This window comes from Cinclus cinclus, chromosome 6, assembly GCF_963662255.1.
Source record: "Cinclus cinclus chromosome 6, bCinCin1.1, whole genome shotgun sequence".
Classification (NCBI taxonomy): domain Eukaryota; kingdom Metazoa; phylum Chordata; class Aves; order Passeriformes; family Cinclidae; genus Cinclus; species Cinclus cinclus.
The window spans coordinates 7913259-7932075 of record NC_085051.1 but is presented as its reverse complement, the minus strand read 5'-3'; the positions used below and the strand labels follow the sequence as shown (position 1 = coordinate 7932075).

The 18817-nt window shown below is 46.6% G+C and overlaps 1 protein-coding gene across 1 annotated transcript; it reads left to right on the top strand.

Moving 5' to 3' along the window:
* The first annotated feature begins 6345 nt into the window (after positions 1-6345).
* On the top strand, positions 6346-10909 carry FGF4 (fibroblast growth factor 4). Its single transcript, XM_062495058.1, has 3 exons — positions 6346-8112; positions 8929-9032; positions 10733-10909. Exons 1-3 carry the CDS (start codon positions 7809-7811, stop codon positions 10907-10909), a joined length of 585 nt encoding a protein of 194 aa, XP_062351042.1. The 5' UTR covers positions 6346-7808.
* Positions 10910-18817: the final 7908 nt, after the last annotated feature.

The following is an 18817-nucleotide window of genomic DNA, read 5'->3' as shown; positions in this document are numbered from 1 at the left end:
ACAGTGCTTCTGTAAAACAGTGTTTAGACTTTGTGCAGCCACAGCTTATTTTGTTTTATCCCACTACCCCAGGAGGTTACATGGAATTGAGCTCCGTGGCACCTTCCATGCAATAATTTGCATGTTATTTCAGGTGCATGGTAGCAAAGAAAATGTTGGGGAAAAGCTTTTGGGACATGCTGTGCTGGGATGTGGCAGCTAAGAGGTTTTAGATGGCCATGCTGTTGCACTCAGCATTTGTAGGGCACACACATTCAGGAGGGACACTTGGCTGAGTTACAGTCAATGGAATCACAGGTTGGTCCTGGAAATTATTTAAAATACCAAAGCTCTTCTGCTGTTGTTGACTGCCTCATTTAAGACTGTGGGGGTTTTTTCCTCAAGACAATCTTCAAATTGATAATTTCTAATTTGCATTTATCTCATTCTGCTTATTAATAAGCAGTCCCGAGCCAGGTAAGTATCTGAGCTAATTCCGTGGGGATCTCTCCCCGGAGAGCTCATTGGCAGGATGAAAACTGTACATTCTCCTAGTCCAAAGAATAACATATTCTGAAATGCAAGGAAATTAATAATCTTCATTATTCATTGCTGAGAACTGAGGAGGCTGCATGGCTTCATGGAGCAAATTGACTCAGAGACTGATCCTGTTCCCTCTTTCACCTGCAGGAGCAAAAGCAAACCCTGTGGGAAATGTGCTCTCAGAACAGCATGAGGAATCATCCAAAAGGAGATGAGCAGCCTTTACTGTTTTCTTGTTTGTCATTTGTTAAAGTGCATGGATTAATTCCTGTAATGCTGATGTTTCTGTAGCTCTCAAAGCTTTATCGGTGAAGTGAGAAAGATGGGAGTAAAAATAGTTAATATTAGAACAGTTGACTAGAACAAAGCTGCTCTTGGGCCTTGAATAGCAAAGGGAATTAAATGATGGAATCAAAAATCAAGCCATGCCATCTCTGCTGATTTCTTGGTGTCAAGGGGATTTTTCTGGGCAAGGATCATTCATCCAAAACTTATTTACTTGTGACTCGTGTGATCTGAACTTGGAGTGAGAACTGGCTCCCATTGTGACCCGCAAGGCCTGTTATTCAACAGCACAAAGGGAGTGAGTAAGGAAACGGATGGCAAATCCCCTGGACAGGCCTGCTGACAGATGACTGACATCTCCACTGACAGGTGACTTTGTTTTACACACTGCTGCTGCTCCTCAGCTACACAGCTCAGCTCTAGACCTTCTGAGCTTTGCTTCCCAAACCAAGGGGAAGAAAATAAATTTTGCCTGACGTGTTACTGCCTGACGTGTTACTGCTGTCACTACACTCAAACAAGGCAGAATTTGGTGAGTAGCCTACATGCTGGGTGATCTTCAAGCTCCAGAGCTGTCACCTGTGCATAGTTCATGGCTTTCAGTTTGCTTTCCAAAAACTCACCCGTCAAAACCCTACAGATGTTTCTGGCTGGCTCCATCAGAAGTAATATCTTGCTGACCTGGTTTTATACCTGTTTTTAGGGCTTTTTTGTGTGCCAGAGTGAAAGACGAAGCTGTTGCCACTGCTAATACCATCGGTGGTATCAGGAAAGCAGAGGATTTGTTTCACAGTTGTGACACTAAAGGTCAACTGGAAAAGCTGGCCTCCTGCACGCTCCGAGAGGTTATGGATTGTACAGCTGTGCCCATATATGTTCTGACAGGTTCTAAGTGGTGCTTTGCTAGGGAGTTTTAAAATTCAGCAATACACGTCATATGCTTACAACAGCCAGTTTTCTTCACTTTAGCTACGGGTAAAAAATGATTCATGCAAGAGAGGCCACATGTTGAACAGATTGGTGTAAACCAATTATGCTACGTTCAAAGTCAGCTAAAACATTCTCACACACAAAAAAGTCAACTTAAGCTACTATTTCCCACAATAATAATAATAAAAATAAGCTTAACAAACACTTACTCTGATTCTCAAAACCCATTTTCTGTTATGTTTCCTTCTACCAGTTTTGTTTGGCAGAGTGCCAAGTAATGTATCAGCAGAAGTATGTGTGTCATAATCTGACAAAAGGGAAAAAATGTTTATTTTTAGTTTTAAAATGTTTATAATTTCAATAGGTAAAAAGCATACAGGACAAGGAAGGACAAAATAGCACTTGCAGAAATGTCAGCAGTGAGTATGAAATTATCAGCGTGTGAGCTTCAGCCTGAGAGTGAGCCTGGCTGGGAATAAGTAATTAGTAACTGGAGTCTCCTGAGCATATTTCTCCATCTGAGTTCTTAGCAGACTTCCCTCCCAAACTTTGGTTCATACTACATGAGGATGAGGGGTATGGGGCTGTGACAAAACACCAGAACATGTTTGTCCCCCAAAACGATCTGCCTTGAGTGATGGCTTCCTGTTGTCCCATCCCACTGCGTTCTACTCTTCAGTAACACAAACTCCAGCGGTGCTCCTGAGGGCTGCTCGGATCTGCACCTTCCCCACTCATCCCACCACCAGCTAAGGGCTGGGTGATGTCTGGGAATGTAACTTCCATGACAGGCACTTGTCCTGAGGATGGATGAGGGAGTAGAACAGCTACAGGCAAATAGAGAGGACGGTGGACAACAAGGAAGCACATGCAGCCAGAGGAGCTGATAAGGGAGCAAAAGCCACCGAGCAGAGAAAACTGCTGGAAAAACAGAGCAGTTCTAGGGCTGGGAATTTTTGCTCTGGACAACACACAGCAAAAAAAGAAGAAAAAGCATGGAGCAAAGCTGCAAGCTGGGGGACAGGTTGAGAAGCAGAAGACGTAATAGATGGTCTGGATGTGTTGTTTCATGTGAGAGCTGTTCATATGCTGGGAGGACAGGGAAATGGATTGCCATGACCACGTCAAGTTGCTTGGTGAGTGACCTCGAGTCTCCCAGAAGGCCACCCCGCCGCCCCACACCTCTGCAGTGATGTTGCAGGAACATCAACCCTTACGGAGCAAACAACTCAAGCATAGCAGCAGAGAAAGGGCTGCCACAGCACTGAATGGAGTAAACAGAAAATCAGAGGTCTGGGCCAGCTCTCCCAGCTCTGCCGGGCACTCTTTCCTGCAGCTGTGGGCGTACATGAGCAGTGTGGACACAAGCTGGAAGTGTGAGTTGCAGCTTCTGAGCTGTTGTATCCCTACGGGAACCCTACAGGAGCAGTGGTGTCCTCTCTGGTCTCTGCTTGGCACGGGGATGTGGCACTGCTGGAGCTGCCCAGCAGCAGAGGGAGCAGCTTCTGGAGGCATCCACTCCCATCCCAAGCCAAGCCATGCCCAGTCCCCTCACTGAACCCATCCAAACACACCGGAGGGAGGTTTTTGGTCGCCTTTGCTGCTATACTCCACTGCTCCTCTCCAACACGGAACAGAGCAGCATCGGCGGAGATAATGAGATTTTAATCACGGAGAGGCACTGCCGGGAGGAGAGGAGAGGAGAGGAGAGGAGAGGAGAGGAGAGGAGAGGAGAGGAGAGGAGAGGAGAGGAGAGGAGAGGAGAGGAGAGGAGAGGAGAGGAGAGGAGAGGAGAGGAGAGGAGAGGAGAGGAGAGGAGAGGAGAGGAGAGGAGAGGAGAGGAGAGGAGAGGAGAGGAGAGGAGAGGAGAGGAGAGGAGAGGAGAGGAGAGGAGAGGAGAGGAGAGGAGAGGAGAGGAGAGGAGAGGAGAGCTGCGGTGGGTATGTGCGCTGTGCAGGAGGCAGAGCCGCCAGGTCCCCCAGCCATCCCCGCATTCCAGGCAGCCTCCCCTCCTCTCCCGGGACCACTGCCCCTGCTCGCACACGGAGGCAGCCAGACGTGAACGGAGAAAGCTTTCCCAGGCTCTGCGCCTCTGCGGAGCGCTCGGTGCTTGTCCTCCAAAACGATTGTAATTAAAAGGGGCGTAGGCGAAGGGGGGGAGCTGGGGTGCCTTTTCGCCACGTCTTCGTATCATGCGAACAGGGTGAAGGAGATTTTTCCTTCACAATATCGTTCTCCGTGCCCCTTCCAGTACAGCCCCCCATCCCTCCAGACCAAAAGGTCTCAATGAAATATTTGCCTTCAGGAGAAGGCTCACGAGCAATAACTTTCAGGGTCATTTACATCTGTTTACTGGAGTTAATAAATATGTAAATTGATTTTTAAATTGCGGTCCTAGATCCCTTTAGAAAAAAGGCAGACAGAGAGCCCGATTTGGATGGCTGCTAAGCCAGTGCAATTACAAAATAATTTTGTAAAGATTCCTTCTTTTCCCCTTTTCCTTCGGAACCCATGATATGGGGCTTGAACCTGTGTGTGGATCTGAATTCTGTGGATCCTTTCTTCTTTTTTATACTTCGAACCTAGAGGAATTTGCAAACAAGAGCAGTCTGAACTGTGACATCCACATAGACTTTTTACGGAAGAAACCCAATACAGAGATGGAGACATTTTACCTGGTTTAATATCTAAATTACAGCTGGGGAAGTGTCCACCAGGAGTGGAGACACATAGCAGCAGAGCATGGCATGGCATGGAAGATTCAGAATGAATTATGGGATGATCTGGAGACACCCAACTCCCTTTCACTCCCTGAAAGTTGATGGCACATTGAAGGGTCAGTTCCTCCCTCTGGCCTGGACTGCCTGGCACGGACTTTTGGTTTCCTTGGAGAATATCCTGCTTTAATGGTTTCCTGTGCCAATGATTTCTGACTGACAACGTCTGTGTCACAGAAAAAAGACCCCAAGGGTGAGCATCTTCCACCTGTCATTTACACTTGATGCAAACTGAAAGTGGTGTGGTTCTGCTTTGCCTCCATCCCTGCAGGTTTTTTTCCCAGGTGCAAACAAGAAATACCAGAGGGTTTTGTAGCAGCAGGACCAGGGCCTCATAGGAAGCCTGCACACGAGCTCACATGCACATGAATACAGACAACTTGAAAGCAACCCCATACCTCATTGTTTCATTCTTAGCTGGAAACTCATTGCTTTTCCCCTCAGAAAAGTTCACTGGAAACCTTAATGGAAAGACTGATATCTAATCCTGTGGCAGTTTTAAGAATGGAGTGCAGAAGCATCTCTTATGAATCTGTGATATTGTGACAATGTCAACTAAAGTTCTGAATTCTCTGTGTTACCATATAGTACCTGCAAACATATGGAGCCTAACAGGATGTTCTAGGACCCATTTCCATGCTTCCCAAAGGGATGAAGGTATCTTCCCTTGCTGAGCCTCCAGGGCACATCCCTAACTCGGAGTCTGAAGGTGCTTAGAGTTCACCTGGCTTTGGGCCAGGCAGAGCTGCTGTCCGTGGCAGTAAGGCCAAGCAGACCCAGCCCTGGTCCATCAGCCACGGGCACTGTGGCTGCAGGAGGGAAGCTGCTGGGTAGGTGTCAGCAGAAATGCCACTCCTTTTCCTCATCCTCAGAGGGTAAATAAGCTTCATCCCAAATACACCCGCTGCTGTTTGTGAAGAGCAAATAATTCGGAGTTTGAAGGGAGGTGGGATCACACCGTCCTGAGGAGCCTGGGGAAGGAGAAGGTGTCCAGCACAGCCCGGGGAGCAGGGCAGTCTCCGTGCCTGGGAGCAGCTGGTCTCTGCCTGAGGCACAGCCTTGGCATCCAGAGCCGAGCCACTCAGCTTGTCAGGTGCAAGGGGGGATCTGCATGGACCTGACGCCAATAGAAGTGTAGTAAATATCTGTGCATTTGGCATCAGTGGATTTCATAGAATCACAGAATTGTTGGTTTGGAGCAGACCTTAGAGATCATCTCATTCCAAGCCACCGCTACAGGCAGGGACAATTTCCAGTAGACCAGGCTGCTCAAAGCCCTGTCCAACCTGGAACATTTCTAGGGATGAGGCATTTTCACCTCCACAGTGAAAAAAATCTACGTTGTGCCGCCTTTGAACACGCACACAGGAGTGAACTTGCTGGAGGCCGAGACAAAACTACACGGAGGAGATTGCAATCACTCCCAAAGCAGTGGCATGTGCACCTCACAAGAAGAAATAAAAGCACATCATCTAAGTTTGCTCAGGTTTAGCGAAGGTCAGAGATTTTCGCACCTAGGTGAGCTGTCATCTGCCTTGGGGCAATTCTCTTTTCTCTCGCATCCTTTGCTGGAACAGCGGGAGAGCTTTACTGGCGTGAAAAACTAAACTGGCTTCAGGCTGTAAAGGACTTGAGTCACAAACCACTTCTCCCCCCTCCCTGAAACACACTTTCATATTAATTCAGGACCTTCCAAAATTGTCCTAATGTCTCCTCACCTGTTTGTGCTGAAAACCTGTTGAGGGCAGAGGCTTAAGCTATGGGAGGTGACAAAACATATGGGATTTGCTCTAAGCAAAGTAATTCTAAACTGATGGGGTCAAAACTTCTCCTTTTAAATACTGAGCTTCATTTCCAGGAACCTAAACCAAATGAAGCAATTACCTAAGAACAAATGCATCATTAAAACACAGCAGCAGCAGCATCTAAAGTAAAGTAAAGATTAAAAAATAGCCATTGCATTAAAAAGTACAGCAATACTTGCACAAGTGGGCAGCCTCTAGGCTGTGGAATAAACTTGTGTCACCACAGCCCCTGTCAGTACAGTGACCAAGAGGGAGCTCCACATGTCTGGTACTCCAGACTTCTTAAAGGGATATTTAGAACAAAAAACTTTATCGTCTTTTGAACACTTGCTGCCTCTTTAGAAGTTTCCCCCTCTATTAAAACCTTAGTACTTTCCTTCGTTTTTTTTTTTTGTTTTGGTTTGGTTTTTTGCAAGTTCTTTCATTTTTCATTTCTTAAACCTCCCATTCAACAACTGTTTTGGCTTTTAATGAAGGGAATTTTTCTGCATCCAGCAAACTGTAAACCATGTCGCTTGGATACAGCAAAAAGCTGAAATTCCACAGATTTACATAGTCATACATTGTGTTGGGGGGGGAAGTGTGCTGGGCGTTCTTTGATTTTTGTATCTTGCATTAGCATTTGTAAGCATTTGAGAAAGGGAAAAATATAAAGAAAGGAGATATAAAGGGAAAATAATAAAGAGAGGGAAAGAGAGAAAAAGGAGGGAAAGAGGGAAAGAGGGAAAGAGGGAAAGAAAGAAAGAAAGAAAGAAAGAAAGAAAGAAAGAAAGAAAGAAAGAAAGAAAGAAAGAAAGAAAGAAAGAAAGAAAGAGAAAGAAAGAAAGAAAGAAAGAAAGAAAGAAAGAAAGAAAGAAAGAAAGAAAGAAAGAAAGAAAGAAAGAAAGAAAGAAAGAAAGAATGCTGTGATGAGTGCAAAATATAACCTTTTCTTTTTAAAAGTTTGTGCTGTCCCTCTTGTTTAGCACCAGTGCTGCTCACTCTCTCCCTTCAAGACGCTTCAGAGCTGTTAAGCATCTAGGGGTGATAATTTGACTTTCAGCTAAGCCGGAGGGCTGCAGCAGACAGCAGTAGGTGGTGATGTAATAGGTACCAACGCACATGGATATATAAATATCGTGGCTAGGGCTAAAGCGCTATGGCTGAGCAGCTATAGAAGAAGATCAGCACTTCAGACAAGACTCCTGGAGTTGAGATCAAGTTCAGAAGCTCTTGCTCTCGGGATTTCCTCTCCATGCAGCCAGCCCAGGGAAACCGCAGATCCTCGGGGGATTGAGCATTCAGCTCCGTCCCTCCCTCCCTCTCCGCTTTGCTGTCTGGTTTTCTTTTTTCTCCTTTTTTTAATATTTCTTTTCTGTTTGATTTTTTTGTTGGTTTTATTTTTTTTTTCCTCCCCTTCTCTGACCTCAGTATAAAGTGGGAGCTGGGGGTAGAGCTTATTTTCGGAGCGACCGGCGGCCGGCCCGTGGCTACCCGCCCCTAAGCCGGGATGCCTTTCCCCGCGGCGCTGCTGCCGGCGCTCCTCCTGGGGCTGCTGTGGCCAGGGGCGGTGCGTGGCCGGTCGCCCCCTGGTCGCCTCCCAGCCGGAATCCGCCAGCGCCGCTGGGACGCGGCTCTTTTCGCCCGCTCCGTCGCTCGCCTCCCGGCTGAGCGCCGCGATGCCGCCCGCGACGGCGACTACCTCCTGGGCATCAAACGGCTGCGGCGCCTCTACTGCAACGTGGGCATCGGCTTCCACATCCAGGTCCTGCCCGACGGCCGCATCGATGGGATTCACAGCGAGAACCGATACAGTAAGCCAGCGATAACCCTCGCGGCGGGGGCAGGTGAGACGCTCCCCGCCCGCGGGACCGCCGGAGGGCAGTTCTGCGGGAGCGCAGTGACTGACCTGCCCCGGAGAGTGGCACGTCCCGAAAGGAGGGTGGGTGCGTGGCGGACCTCGAGCTTTCCGCAAAAGTCCGGCCGCCGGCAGCACCGCGGGGCTGAGCCCCTCGGCTCCGCCTCGGGTGGCGGGAGCCCGGGATAGAGGGGCGGCCACGGACCCCATCGGGAGCTCCGGAGCAGCTCGTCGGGCTCTCGGGAGGGGCTCGCCAGTGCTGCTCGGCGCCGTGCTGTCCCCTTGCCGCCGTCAGGCATCAGGTGTCGGGGTTGCCTCAACATCTGGAGGATCCGCAGTGCCCTGGGCCGCCCACTCTGAGCAGGGGTTGGGGCAAGCCCGGCTCTCCCCCAGACTTGAAAAGCATCTGCTGGGGACTTAACCCCGTGGCCCCATGACTCTGATATCCAACTGAAATAGTAAGATCCGGGAGCGGGGATATAAGCTGCATGATGACAAACGTTTCATTTGCCCTAAGCATACTCTGGCTTATTTTAACCTTGTCTACACAAGAGGATAGCTAAAAAGAAGAGAGGTCCCAGCATGGGGCACAGGGCTGCATGTGGAATATGGGGTTCTGTGGGGTAAGGCTGGGATTCTGTGGCCACCCACAGCAGTACTGGAATGTGAGGATCCACACTGGGGATGGCAGCCTGTGGGTGAGCACAGCATTGTCACCACACACTCCAGGGCACACCCTTTCGTCCCCCTGATTTCTGTGTCTCCTGTGTAGGTCTGCTGGAAATTTCTCCTGTGGAAAGAGGAGTGGTGAGCATATTTGGTGTCAAAAGTGGACTCTTCGTGGCCATGAACAGCAAAGGCAAACTCTATGGATCTGTAAGTAGCCACTGAGTGTGTGCCTGGGGAGGAGACTGTGGTGAGCTGGGGTGAGATGTGCTAAAAAGCTAAAAGCTAAAAGCTAAAAGCTGCCCAGGCCCCATCCTTGCCCCTCCTGGGTCAGGCAGCACAGAGCAGCCCTTCCTGCCCTTCCAGCAGAAGGTGTACTGCCCAGTTACACTGCTTACTGAGTTTTTTGGAGTGAAAAAAACTTCTGCATTACACTTCTTTGGTTCTCACATAAAACCTATAGTCACCCAACCATGGCTGTGCATCTTGCCTACCTCAGACCAACAAATCAGTCTCTTGTGTGGCAAGACCACAAGCTAGGCTTAGTTCATGTATTTGTTATAAGGAAGTACACGCAGCTTTAGGCAGGTGTGGCAGTCACTCACTCCATCTCACAGAGAGCACTTGAACTTGTGATCAGCCAGACCCCCACAAGTGGCCCTTTATGATGTGATGACCTATTGATCACTCTTTGTTAATGCTCTTGAACAGGCAGACAGTTCCCATGGTAGTTCAGCACCCTTGAGGTCTGAACTTCTGTTTATGAGAAGGAACATCCATTAGGAGACAATACAGGCCTTCTTTAACATGGAATCTTCAGAAAAGATAGAGACATCTTTTAAAATATCCTTGAGGTGGACAATAACAGGGTGTACCTTTGCCCAAGTTGAGCTGTCCTCCTGCTCTGGAGTTCAGCTCTGTACAAGCGACTGTGATCAGCATAATTTTAAACTCATGTTCCTGGCTCTCCTTCCTCACCCATGTATTTTCTATGTCATGTTCCCCAAGTGTGCTGTGAAAAAACTTGGGCTGAGAAAGAGCCAAATTATGTCAGAGTTAACTGGGGCACTTTCACATGAAGGCATGAAGTATCCACAATTATTTTCTGGGCCATTCATCCTGTTACTGAGGATTTTGACTTATATAAAAGCCAGGCAGAATCAGTCACCAAAATGCATCCTTTCTTAGGGATACTGCTGCTCGGTGTCCTGGGTAAAATGATCCCTCGTGCAGTATTCAGCTTGGCAGGCTGAGACCTCTCGCACAAACCTGAGTCTTTTGCCCAACAATGTGAGATGAGTTTATTTGCTCCTTTCCAGATAAGGGACTTGCAAGACCTGTCCCTCTTTGTACATGCTTGCAGGTGAAACCACATCCCTGAAAGGTTGCCTGCTGACTGTTGATCTGTTTTCCTGATCTATTAACCTAAATTATCCAAACCCTTCTTTTGATTTTAAATCTTGAGAAGCAAAAAATACTGTCTGTGATGAATGGCTTTAAAATGCCTCTTTCTCCTCAAGCAACATGATAAAGTGCCAGTATTCTGACTTTTCTGAAGCCTCTCAGGCAATCTATTACTGGTGGGAAAGCCAGGAGCAATTCAATGAGCAGGACCATGGAAGTGGGCCTGGGCCTTACCCACCTCAGCTCTGATAAGGTGACCCTGTCCCTCCCATGGGTGTCCTTTCCACTTTTAGGTGTATGTGCCTGGACTGGGCACAGCATCCCTAATTGATCCTCTGGCTCCTGAGTTCTGTTTGAAGCTTCAGAGGCTACTTCAAAAGATTACTAAGTGGAGGGGGCTCACCTGCACGTTTGCCCACAACACACCTTCTACACCTGGTAGCAAGAGTGTTTCCACACCTGATGTTTAAAATTCCTTCCCTCTCATTCTTTCCTTTTCATTTCAGGCCCATTTCAATGATGAGTGCAAATTCAAAGAGATTCTCCTGCCAAACAACTACAATGCTTATGAATCCAGGATTTATCCCGGGATGTACATAGCCCTGAGCAAAAATGGAAGAACAAAGAAAGGCAATAAAGTATCTCCCACAATGACAGTGACACATTTTCTTCCTAGAATCTGAGACATCACCCTTCAGATCTACCTCATCACAGGGGAAGATGCAGAACACCTTTGGGGAAAAGAAACATGGTGCACTTTTACTGGAGAGTTTTATGCAAGAGTAGGTGTAAGATATTTAAGTTAATTATTTAAATCTGTATATATTGTCACAAAATTTATTTATAGCTACTTTTTTTTTTAATCTCTGAAAACAAAACAAACCTCCAACCCAAGGTCTTTCATTTCATGGTTCAACAGTAGAAGTCTTCTTCTTTGTGGTTTATTTAATTCAGTTCTGAGTTATCACAGGTGTGCTGCTACTCCATGTCCTCAGCCAGGTGACATCCAGTTCCTCTCTCCCAACGTTTTGCACTGTTTGCGTGTAGCTCGGTGTTTATTGTTGTGCAGGTGTGAGTCTGTTGGTTTGGTTGGTTGGTTGGTTGGGTTTTACGGTGGCTTTGTGCGTTTTCCACAGCGCCGTGGCTCCGAGCGCGGCTCCTGCCCGGGAGCAGGAGGTGCCTGGGTGGGATGCCAGCCTGGAGCCGCACACAATGCCTGATCCCCTCTGCTATTTCACTGCCAAGGGATCGGTTTACCCCGGCACGGGAGCTCGGTGCTGCACAGCCACCCCGCAAATCTGTTTTTAGATCCGCCAGCGCTGAACTTTGAACTGCCCTGCAGTCCATCTCCTCGGAGAGGCTGGAACACCTCTGTCAGCTCAGCTCAGCAGGGCTGGGGGTTCTCTTCACATAAACTGTGGCCCTTAATGGCAGCTTTTGTTTGGTACAATTGCTTGGCATGAGGCTAAAAAATAACACGTCTGTCCCTCCCCCAGCAAACGCACTGTGGAACATGCCACAATGTGAACCAGCTTTACTCAAATCAAATTCCCTTTCTTATTTGGAGACTACCCTCATTTTTCAAAGTGTGGAAAGCTCTATAACACTCCTAAGTTTTCTACAAGGGAAAAGTGTTTGCTGGTTTGTAGCAATCACAAGCTCCACAGAAAGAATTTAGATTGATGATGAGGAATTGAGGTTGGTTTGTACTATTTATTTTTTTTTTTTTGCTGCAGTATTTGGAAGGAGAAATATGCTGCTGGTTTTTTCTGTCTCATTCCCTGATGAAGTTGATTAATTTCTACCTCACTAACTCTCAAAGCCAGTTTCGTAACAAATTCTGCACAAGAGGAAGGTGCCACTTTCCTGCTTGGGCTTAAAGTTCTGGAGGAAGGCCTGGGGGAACAATCATAATCCCAAATCTCTCCTTTTTTTCCATATGTAGCCAAAAGTATTCAGGATAGAGTCGGTTGCATCCTATTTGAGCCTTGTCACGTTTGAGCTATCTTTACCCAGTGGTTTACTTTTAGTAAGAGTAATCATGGTGAAAATATTTGCAGGCAGCTGTCAGGCTGCAGTACTATATCGTCATCAAGTAACCCTATATTTTTCCTTATATATTTTGCAAGTGTAACTCATGTCTCTAATGTGATGAAGGAAAAGATAGGTTTGATTATGAGGGAATCACTAAAAGGATTCATGTGACTTTTTTTTTGTCTTTTTTGCCCCCCTTTCTTTTTTCATTTTTAAATCTTTTATTTAAAAGATACTTCATCTTTGGGGCATCAATATTTTAAGTGGGAACCAGGACTAACCACCATGTTTGAAGACTTAGAGGAAGTTTGCAGATCATCTTCCAATCTAAACTAATTATTTCTGACTACACACAAATCTTTGATTCAGTTTTTTTTTCTTTTCCTCTTTACATTCCTACACAAAAGCCTTTGTTCCTTTGCAGTGGTATAGACCTGCCTGTATCCTCTACTTATAAATCACCTTGAAGAGAAGCTCTACTCACACAAGTTCAGTAAGATCACAGCAGACCAGGACCAGACCTTAAGGCAGCTGCCCTCATAGCAAAAATAATTAAGGAAAATGAAATGTCACACCTAAGGATTTTTAATTTCTTTTTCCCTGTAAAATTGGAAATTTTCTGTACTTCCTATGTTATCTATATGTGAGGAATCATTGTGTATTTATCACCACTACCTCTGGCAACTGATGAATTTGTACCAGATTTCAGATAGCAAAATCAGACCACAAAGGTTCTCTCTGGGAATGGTTCTTCTTTGCCACTTTCCACTTCACTGAATCCACAACCAACGGCCTCACACGAGATATGTTCAGAGGTAGTTGTTGTAACTTTTAAATATTGTGATGCAACCTTGATAACAATGTTACATGGTATGAGCTTTCACCATTTACCAGAATTTGTCTGTAGTTTTATACAGGTGCTGTTCAAGACTGTGGTGTATGTGCTGTGCACACTTAAATCCATAATAAATGATAAACGTTTACAATGCATGACACCCTGGTATTGATTTTTGACTCTTTATGATGGGATGCATCCTGCAAGGAAAGGAAGAAAAAAAAAATGCTATTTCACTTTCCCAGAGCCTGGGGAGCCTTTGCACCTTTGCCAGCTACTCCAGGACTGACAGCCTGGATTTCTTACTCAGCTAAAGTTCCCCCTGCCAAAGCTGGAAGTGGTCCAGGAAAGCCCAGCTCCAGGCTCAGTAACAGATATGCATTCTTGCATGTGCCACATGCTGCTGCTCTCACTTGTGCTGTTTCCCTGGTTATTAACAATGGCAGCTTCCAAAATGAATGGTCAGAGGCACAAACCAGCTGCAAGGTTTATGTTTCTCATTGTTAATGTTACAAACAAACCAAATTGCCTGGTTTTGGCTCCAATGAGCACTGGTGGACTCATTGTTCCTGTGAAATGTGACAGCACCAATGCAAGAAACCTCTTTGGTTTGGGGCAGGATCTTTTTAAAATCAGTGTTCACACTCAGTACAAATGCACAGAAATCTGAAGTGCTGTGTGGCATCACAGGGTGAGATTAGGAAACGTTTCTTCACTGGAAGAGTGGTGAAAGCTCCCAAGGGAAGTGGTGGAGCCACTCTCCCTGAAAGTGCCCAAAACATGAGTAGATGTGGTACTTTGTGATATGGGTTAGAGGATATGGTGGTGTCTGGTCGAAGTTTGGGCCGGATGATCTTGGAGGTCTTTTTTAGCCCTAGTGACTTTATAGTTCTTTGGCACACCTTTTGTTTATAAATACTCACACAGGTGCAGTTGCACACACAGGCATGCATCATGTCCCATTCCTGTGTTTTCAGTTTTACCCATTTCCTAGGATTAGGAAAGGTTTCATAATGGGAAAGACAACATTCAGGTTTGATTTTCCACACCCTGACAGCAAAGGGAGTTTGTCCAGCTCAGTAAGGACCATACAAAGCAGAAATCCAGACCCCACCATACAGACTTCATTTTCCACTGAGTGATTCTCTTTTTTTCTGTTCCTGGAAAGAAGAAGGCAGTGGATGAGCTGGGAATGTCCAGTCCCTGGCTCTGAACAAGGGCAGTTTCTCTCTAAAGTTGCACAGGCTCTATAAATATGTGGCACAGGTGGAGTTTTTATAACTGCACAAGTATAGCTGAAGCTTATTTAATGCTGCTATGAATAGAGCCAGAATAAATAGGCAGGCAGACATAATAATTTCTCATAATTAACTTTTCTGTTTACAATGTTCTAAAAAGAACAAACACCAATTTATCACTGCTGAGACTGCCAAAATTATAACAAAATGTTGTCACCAGTGCTAAAAAAAAAAAAATAAATTCGGCTTTGTGAATGAAATTGTATCAGTTAAGATTTTAAGATTGGAGATAAATCCTACAGTTTGGCTGTTAGGAAGAAGGTGAGATTTCAGAGCAGTAGCTTTTCAGGTTCATAAAATCTGGAGTACTGGTGCTGCTCCTGGGCTACCCACGGGAAAATATAAGGGCCACCACAGATGGAGCAGCTTGAGATGTCACAGAGGACTCCGGAGAAACTTTCCTCCTCTGGCATCACCCATTTTTTGCTTCATTGCTAAACCAGCTTTCACAGAATCATGGAGTCATCACAGAATCATAGAGTCACAGAATCATAGAATCATAGAATCATAGAATGGTTTGGCTTGGAAGGCGTCTTAAAAAGCCACCTTGTTCCAAACCCCCCTGCCATGGGCAGGGCCGTCTTTCTCTCGACCAGGTTGCTCAAAGCCACATCCAGCCTGGCCTGGAACACTCCCAGGGATGAACTTTCTTCACATTACCTTTCAAGGCAGTAAAACAAATGCATTAAAGGTAAAAATCAATTTTAACCCTCCAAAAGAAGGCACTGATACGCCATAGGTTGCAACACTTCTGAGACCACTGAAAGCATTGCCGTGTCCAAGGTTCCTGCCATCTACCAAACATTTATCTGCACGGAACTACCAAAAAACCTTTCCTGAGGATGGGTTCTTCAAGCCAGGCAGATTTTCCTCCACCCAGGGATGATCCAGCCTGTGAGATAACCAGAAGGAGAGCTGTGCCAACCTGACCCAGCAACATGCCCTTGCTCTCCAGGGGAAGGACAGAGACTCGAAGCCCCATCCCTCGTTTGCAGCCTTGCCTGTTTTAAACAGCCCGTGCTGAGCATTTTGTGACTCACTCGTGACATCTCCCAAGTTGTCTGTATCTGATCTGCGCTAATAAAAATCAGCATGACAAAACACTGCCTTGTATATAAATAGCCCCAGGTTTTTCAGAGCGGTCACCGAGTTTATGGTGCCAGAGTCTGTTGTTCACACTTCACCACTTGGTTTCCACCGCAGCCTGTGAACTGACCATGCAAGTGGCCAATTAAAGGCACTCTGCTAAGGGCTGAGGAGGCTTTTGATAATGACTAGCGAGCAACGCAGAAAGTTAAAAGGAATTCCCTGAAACGCTGCAGCTCCCTTTATATGACACAAAGTACTATTGCTTGCCAAGCACAGATGAGAACAGATTTTTAATGCAGAAAAGCCAGTCTGAAGCTAAAAAAAAAAAAAAGCCCAAAACAACATCACCAAAACAAAACCACCCCAGCTCTCCTTCTACTAAATAGTCTAAAAATGGATGGCACAGTGCAAAACTGTAATACCAAGCTACTATCAGGAAATACAATATGCAAAAGAGGGACACAGCACAATTTCTGTTCCCTGCATATAAATCATGATTTTCAGACTTCAGACAATAAATATTTCCCTGAACCATTTGGTTTAAAAACTTGTTCACTCAAAAATCTCGTCCAAGAAGTGTCTACTGGCAGTCACTTCAGGTGAACAATTACTTAATGCAAAATAATGTCGCTTGCTTACATCATCATTTTCATCATAATCTCCTAGGCCAGGTTGGATGGGGCTTGGAGCAACCTGGGATAGTGGAAGGTGTCTCTACCCATGGCAGGCAGTGGAATGAGATGGGCTTTAAGGTCCCTTCCAACCCTAAGCACTCCATGATTCTGTGATCCTGAACACCATCCAATCCAGCACCCTCTCATGGGCAGGGACATCTTCCACTATCCCAGGTGGCTCCAAGCCCCATCTAACCTGGCCTTGGACACTTCCAGGGATGGGGCAGTCACAGCTTCTCTGGGTAACGTGTGCCAGACCCCCGTCACCCTCACAGGGAAGAATTTCTTCCCGATATCCCATCTCACCCTGCCCTCTTTCCATTTAAAGCCATTCCCCCTTGTCCTACCACCTTGTACCCTTCCCAGCATGCCTCTCCATCTCTTCCAGAGCCCCTTTAGGTACTGGAAGGTGCTCTAAAGTCTCCCTGGAGTCTTCTCTTCCCCGAGGGGAGCAACAGCAAGGTGTAGCCCTTCCTTCCTGAATGCCCAACAAGACTCCATGAAGTGTGACAAAGGTGGTGAGCACCCGAAATGTACCTCAGCTGCAGCTGTGTGGTGGGGATAAATGACTGATCATGACAAGCACTACAAAAAAATCATGCCAGGAAGGTTTGAAACTGGGCAGTTTACATTAATTCAGCTTTTTGACACTAACATCCCTGTGCTTTTAGCTCCTTGTTTCCAAGCTGTCGTAGTCTTCAAAATATGTTTATTAATATATCAAAAATTTGTGAGACTTGAAGATTCGGGGTTTGCAAGAGCATAAGGTCAGTCAGCTTGGGGCTGAACAACACAAAATGGGGAACTGGTGCTCATTTATTGAGCAGCCTCTGTACTGGGCACTGAAAGAGACAGGACTCCTGACAAAAAAAAAAAAAAAAAAAAAAAAAAAAAAAAAAAAAAAAGTGATGCATGACCAGATTTTAGTTTCAAAGGATGTTTAATCGAGTTTTTCTTAAATTCTGAGTGCTGGATTGACCTCAGGTAACTTCTCGTGTAATTCTGCATGTGTACATGCAATTGTATTTTATTACTAATCATACTATTTTATTGTGGGTAGTACCCATCCTCTATGACTCCCCAGCCTATGTTGACCTCCACTGTCGTTCATTCACACTGCTGCATATAGGTTAAAGAAAGTGATTTAGTGATGTTTGTACCAATTACCATATTCCAGACTCAAACTGGTTGCTAATCAGGTTACCTCTGAAGTACAAATCAGATCTTTATCAGCTTAAAGGTATTTGGCAAGTGTCAAAGACACTTGGTAAAACTCGGTGGTTTCTGGGGAGCTACTATTTACATACTTTTTCATTATCTCTGCAGCCACATCTGTTTGCTTCCAGTGCCTTCAGGAAAGGTGTTTGTAGTGCTGGCTGGGGCAATACAGCTGGTGAATGTCACTGAGGGGAAAGGTGCCTGTGAGAAAAAGGGATGAGAAGTACCACCTGCAGGACGAGCATCCCTTAGAGATGGGAGAGACCCCGACCCTGCGGGGATCTCCTTAAAGAAGATAAGAAGGAATGTCCAGCCATGCACCTCTGACTGATGGCTGCTTGGCAAGCTCATCCATGAGGAGCATTTTGGAGCCTTTAGTGGACAAACCTTTTATAAACTCTTTCTCTTGGCCAGATGGTAACTGGATCTCAGCTCTGATCCCTGTCCAGGGTGGGGATGGTACCAGGCTGAGCAGCACAGTGGGATGGATGTCCTCCTCAGGGCTCCTTCCCATCAAGCCAAGGCTGCTCCAGAGCCTCCCCATGCCCAATATCAACGCTAAAACCCATCACTGTAATGGCCCTTTCCCATCCCAAGCCCTTCCTGGCCCCGTGGCAGGGCAGCCCCAGCAGCCAGGAAAGACTCAGCTCCTCCACCAAGAGTGAGTACCACTGCTTTGCCAGGCCTGAACATTCCCGGAGGGAGGGAGACTCACTCACTGTGCTCCAAACCTTTCCCCTTTCTGGGAATGGGCATGTCGCAGCTCCTCGGGGCTCGCCTTCCATCCCGAGTCCCGCTCCAGGCACCCCTAGGCTGCTCTGAGCAGGAGCTCAGCCACAGGGCTTACACATTAACCCTGGCAGTTAGTTCACTATCTCCCCTGCCTGCTCTCACTCTGGAGCCAGAGTGTCTTTCTGTCGGAGCCTTTCCTTCACTGAGCTCTGAGATAAGGGCTGATGTCCCCGGGCACTGGCGCTGCAGTAACCCACGGGTTACTCCCGTGCGATGACCCCGGCTCTCCCGCAGTGCTTCCTCCAGGAAGCTGGGCAGGAATGGCCTGCCAACAGACAGAACTTTAGCTGCAATTTATTACAGCTTTTCCACAGCCCCTAGGCAAGATTACCTTGCTCTTCGCCTTGGCTTTGACCTTCCTCTGCCCGGGCAGGGTGACTGGTACTGCCTTTTTCCAGAAGTCCTGCCTGTGCTTGGCTTCCTCTTCACATCAAGCCCAGAAACATCCCCCATCCAGGCCAACACCCTTCTTTCTTCCACTTCCTGTTTTGGCACATTTACATACTCCTCTTTGGTTTTCTACCACCTTTCCTGATGGTTTTCAGTTGTGTTGTCTCTGATTGCCTCCCATTTCCCTCACAATTTTTCTACACCCCGAACTTCTTTGTGTAGATTTTATTCCGGAGACCTTTTGCACCATATTAAGGCCAA